This window comes from Oryza glaberrima, chromosome 2 (genome assembly GCF_000147395.1).
Source record: "Oryza glaberrima chromosome 2, OglaRS2, whole genome shotgun sequence".
Lineage (NCBI taxonomy): Eukaryota > Viridiplantae > Streptophyta > Magnoliopsida > Poales > Poaceae > Oryza > Oryza glaberrima.
Window position 1 is genome coordinate 27,977,834 of NC_068327.1, and position 3,653 is coordinate 27,981,486.

Genomic DNA, 3,653 nt, shown 5'->3' on the forward strand with positions numbered 1-3,653 from the left:
CTCACCTTAGCCCGCCCACTGTTGCAGAAAACATAATACCGTTCAACGATTAATTAGAATGCAGGTAATCGAAGTTATACGAAAATCTTGTGTTTGCAGATATATGTATATATTTTATAATACTATGTTCTTCTTTGACTTGAAGATTCAGTCCCTGCTCTATTTTATTAGGCAAAGTTTGCTACAGGACACCGAAAGATTGTGCCCTTTGCTGTGAGACACCAAAAGATCGTATATTTGCTCATGGACACTGTAAAAATGTGGTAATTAGCTACTGGACACTCAACCCATTATCTTATTTTTTCGGTTAAAATGGAGAGAGAAAGAGTTGTGTAAGTACCAAAATACCCTTTGACACTTTTCTTCCTCTCTCTCTTCTTTTCTTTTCCCCTTCTTCCTCGCGGCGGCCCAAAGTCGTCGTCCAACACAGACTCCTCCGACGAGTGCCTCACGCTGCCACGGCACCGCACGAACAGCATCCTGACCTTTGTCAGCCTCACCATCGCCATCGCGTCGTGCCTCGTGCCGCTCATCAGCACCGGCGTCTCGCCACCAGTGCGGCACACGCTTGGCAGCGCCGCCGCCGCCGACTGTGCCGTTGCCACGCGACGCCCCTGGCGGGACTTCCCCTTCGCCAGCCTCTTCTCCCTCGTCGGTGCGCTCCTTGCCCTTCTCATTGACCTCTCCGCCTCGTCCCACCTCGAACCCATGGCCACTAGCACGTGGAGGCGCCACCGCCCCCACCAACCCTATGTTCCAATCCCCACCACAGAAGTCCCCCATCTTCAAGCTCTCCGGCGAGATGAGCCCCAATAAGCGCGCACACTTCTCGACGGCTTCTTCGTCCTCGCCGATGGCAGCGGCGGAGGGCAGCTCAGTCGACGGCTTGGCTGCGGCGGGGTGGCGGCGGCGGCAACGCATCGTGGCTCGCAACTAGGACGGCTCGGCCACGGTGGGGTCACCATGGGATGGCTCGGCCACGGCGAGGCGGCGGCGGCGCATCGCCGAGGTTCACTGTCGACGGCGACGATGCACGACGGCTCGGCCACGGCGGAGCTCGGTGACGGTACAATGAGGAAGAGAGAAGATGAAGAAGATGAACAGAGAAAGAGAGGAAGAAGATGAACAGAGAAAGAGAGATTGACAAGTGGGCCCATGGGCAAACTTGTCTTTAATCAAAGTTTCTCTCTCCGTCCGGAAATGATAAAATAATGCGGCCGGTGTCCGCCAGCTAATTACCACATTTTTACAGTGTCCACGAGCAAATACACTATCTTTGGGTGTCTCACAGCAAAGGCCGCAATCTTTCGGTGTCCTGTAGCAAATTTTGCCATTTTATTTCTCCATCCGTCCCAAAATATAAACATTTTTAGAATAGTACTGTAGCGCCCGTTCCGTCGTGGCGCCTAGCGGGAAAACTATCTCTTAAAAACCCTAGTTGCGAAATCCGTTTCTTTGCTTGTTGTCTAGTGTCCGTGCCATCTCAGATCTCAAATCCCCGATCTATCGTCAAGTTCAATCCCGAATCCAAATTCTTCCCATATCAATCCCTCCGCAAAAGTCTATTTCGCCTCCCTAGGGTTCGATGGGCCGAATCCCTCTCGGCCCATCTCCCCCTCCTTCCCCGGGCTCTCTCTCTCTCTCTCTCCCTCTCCCCCGCTCTGCCCGAGCGCTGCACGCGCGTGCACGCGAGCCGCGCCGAGCCGAGCCCTTCCTTCCGCATCCCGCTGTCGTTCCCGCCGACGCTGCCAAATCGTCGCCGCGCGCCGTTGCTTCCCGCGCGCGCGCCGTGGTGGCCGACCGGCCAGTCGTCGCCGCCGTCACCCTCTGCCGCGCCTGCCGCCCGTGTCGCCGCTCCGCTCCAAGCCACCTCCGCCGTCATCGCTGTCGTCATCGCCTCGGCCCCGCCACTCCCCGCGCGTGCCCCCAAGGGACGGAGGCAGAGCCCTCTGCTCCCTCTGCCGCATCGCCTTCTCTCCCTCCTCCTTTTCCCGAAACGGCAAGGAGGCAAGCCCCCTTTTCCTCTCCTCCTTTTCCCCTTTTCTCTTCACCGCCGGCGTCATCCTCCTCTGTCGCCGTTTTGGCCGCGAGCGCCGAGCGCTAGCTCGCGCCTTGACCGCCCAAGGTCGGTTTCCAAACCGACATTGCCGCCCTTTAAAGCCCAGGTGCCCTCTCTCCCTTCTCCTCTCGTTTTGTCCCATCGTCTCCACTCCATTGCCGTCCCTCCATCTCTCTCGCCGATCGCCGCCGTCGCGTGTGCCGGAGGAGCCGGTGCGCGCTAGGACGCGGAAGGGGACTCCGGGCGCTCGTCTTCTTCCTCTTCCCCGGCCCGAGGCCGGAGAGATCGCTCCCGCGCCGTCGGTTCCCGTCACTGCGCCCCCTTCCCCGCACGGTAGTGTCTTCCTCCGTTCTCCCTTCTCATTCCATCTCCTCCTCTTAGACTCGGATAGTAGCACGAGTAGCCTCCCCGTAGCTAGCTGGCGCCGCCCCGACCGTTGCCGCCGCCCGCTGTGTGCTCACCGCCGTCGCCGCCCGTGCTCCGTAGCACCCGCTCGTCGCCGGCCTCGCTCGGCATAGCTCCGCCCAATCCGACGCTAGCAACGGATTCCCGTAGCCGCGTAGATGCTCTCACCACCGGGAATCGACCCCTCGTGACCTCGTCGCCGTTTCCCCCTTCCCTCGCCGCCAGTTGCCGCCGCCGCAATCCGCCGCCGTCGAGCATTCCCCGGCGAATCCGAGCTGTTGGCTCGTCTCCTCTCGTCCCGTGCAACCTCCCGGAGTGCTCGCTTTCGCCTGTATCGCCGAGGTTCGCTCCGCCACTCGCCGCCGTCGTCCGCCGTCCGTTTCGGCCGACGTCGTCGTCTACCTCCCGCCGGCCCACGTGGCAGCCACGTAGGCGCCACGTCGGCGCCAGCTCGGCCAAGACCGGGTCGAGCCGACCCCGGTCAGCCGCTCCCTCCGGCCCCGCTCGCGCGCGCGGTCCACCGTGAGCCGTGAGGCTGCGCGTGGGCCCGCCGCATCCGCGTCCGCCGCGAACCACGCGCGTGCACCGCGTCTCTCTCCCCGACCCCTAGCACGCACCGCGTGCACCTCGCTCACGGTGAGCCGAGTCGCTGACAAGCGGGCCCCACTCGGGACCACGCGGGATGGACCCGGCCCACGGGCTCTCTCTCTCCACCCCGTTCACGCGCGCGCCTTGGGCCGCCCTCTTGGGCCGGCCGGCCAATTAAGCTCGGCCGAGCCGCCCCATTCTCTCGGGCCGCGCCCTAGCCGCCCGAGGGAAGTCTAATTTCCCTCCCTCTTTCTTTTCTTTTCTTTTCTTTTTCAAAAAGGGTTTAAATAAATCCTTTTCCTTTAGATCAAAAATCCAATAATCTTAGAAATTCAATATCTTCCCAACCGTAAGTCCGATTGACTCCGTTCAACTTCCAAAATTCCTCAAATCTCGAGATCTGTCTAATGGCACGCTTAGAGGTCAATAATAGGGCTTTATTTTCGCCGTTTGTTGAGTTGTCCCGTTTCGCGTGTTGTTTCGGAGCCCGAAGACCCGCATTGCGAGGATTTCGAGGATCAGGCTCAAGATCTCGAGCAAGGCAAGTCACCTTTGATCATCTTGCACCTATAATTTAAATCTAAGTATTTCTTTCCGCAAA

General features: G+C 59.6%; 1 protein-coding gene across 1 annotated transcript; it reads right to left on the reverse strand.

Moving 5' to 3' along the window:
- Positions 1 to 347: 347 nt before the first annotated feature.
- Positions 348 to 710, reverse strand: LOC127762055 (probable allantoate deiminase; the record flags this gene model as incomplete). The annotated part of the gene is made up of 1 exon (XM_052286406.1): positions 348 to 710. A coding segment is annotated over exon 1 (363 nt), but the record flags the coding sequence as incomplete, so codon positions are not given.
- Between the last annotated feature and the right edge of the window lie 2,943 nt (positions 711 to 3,653).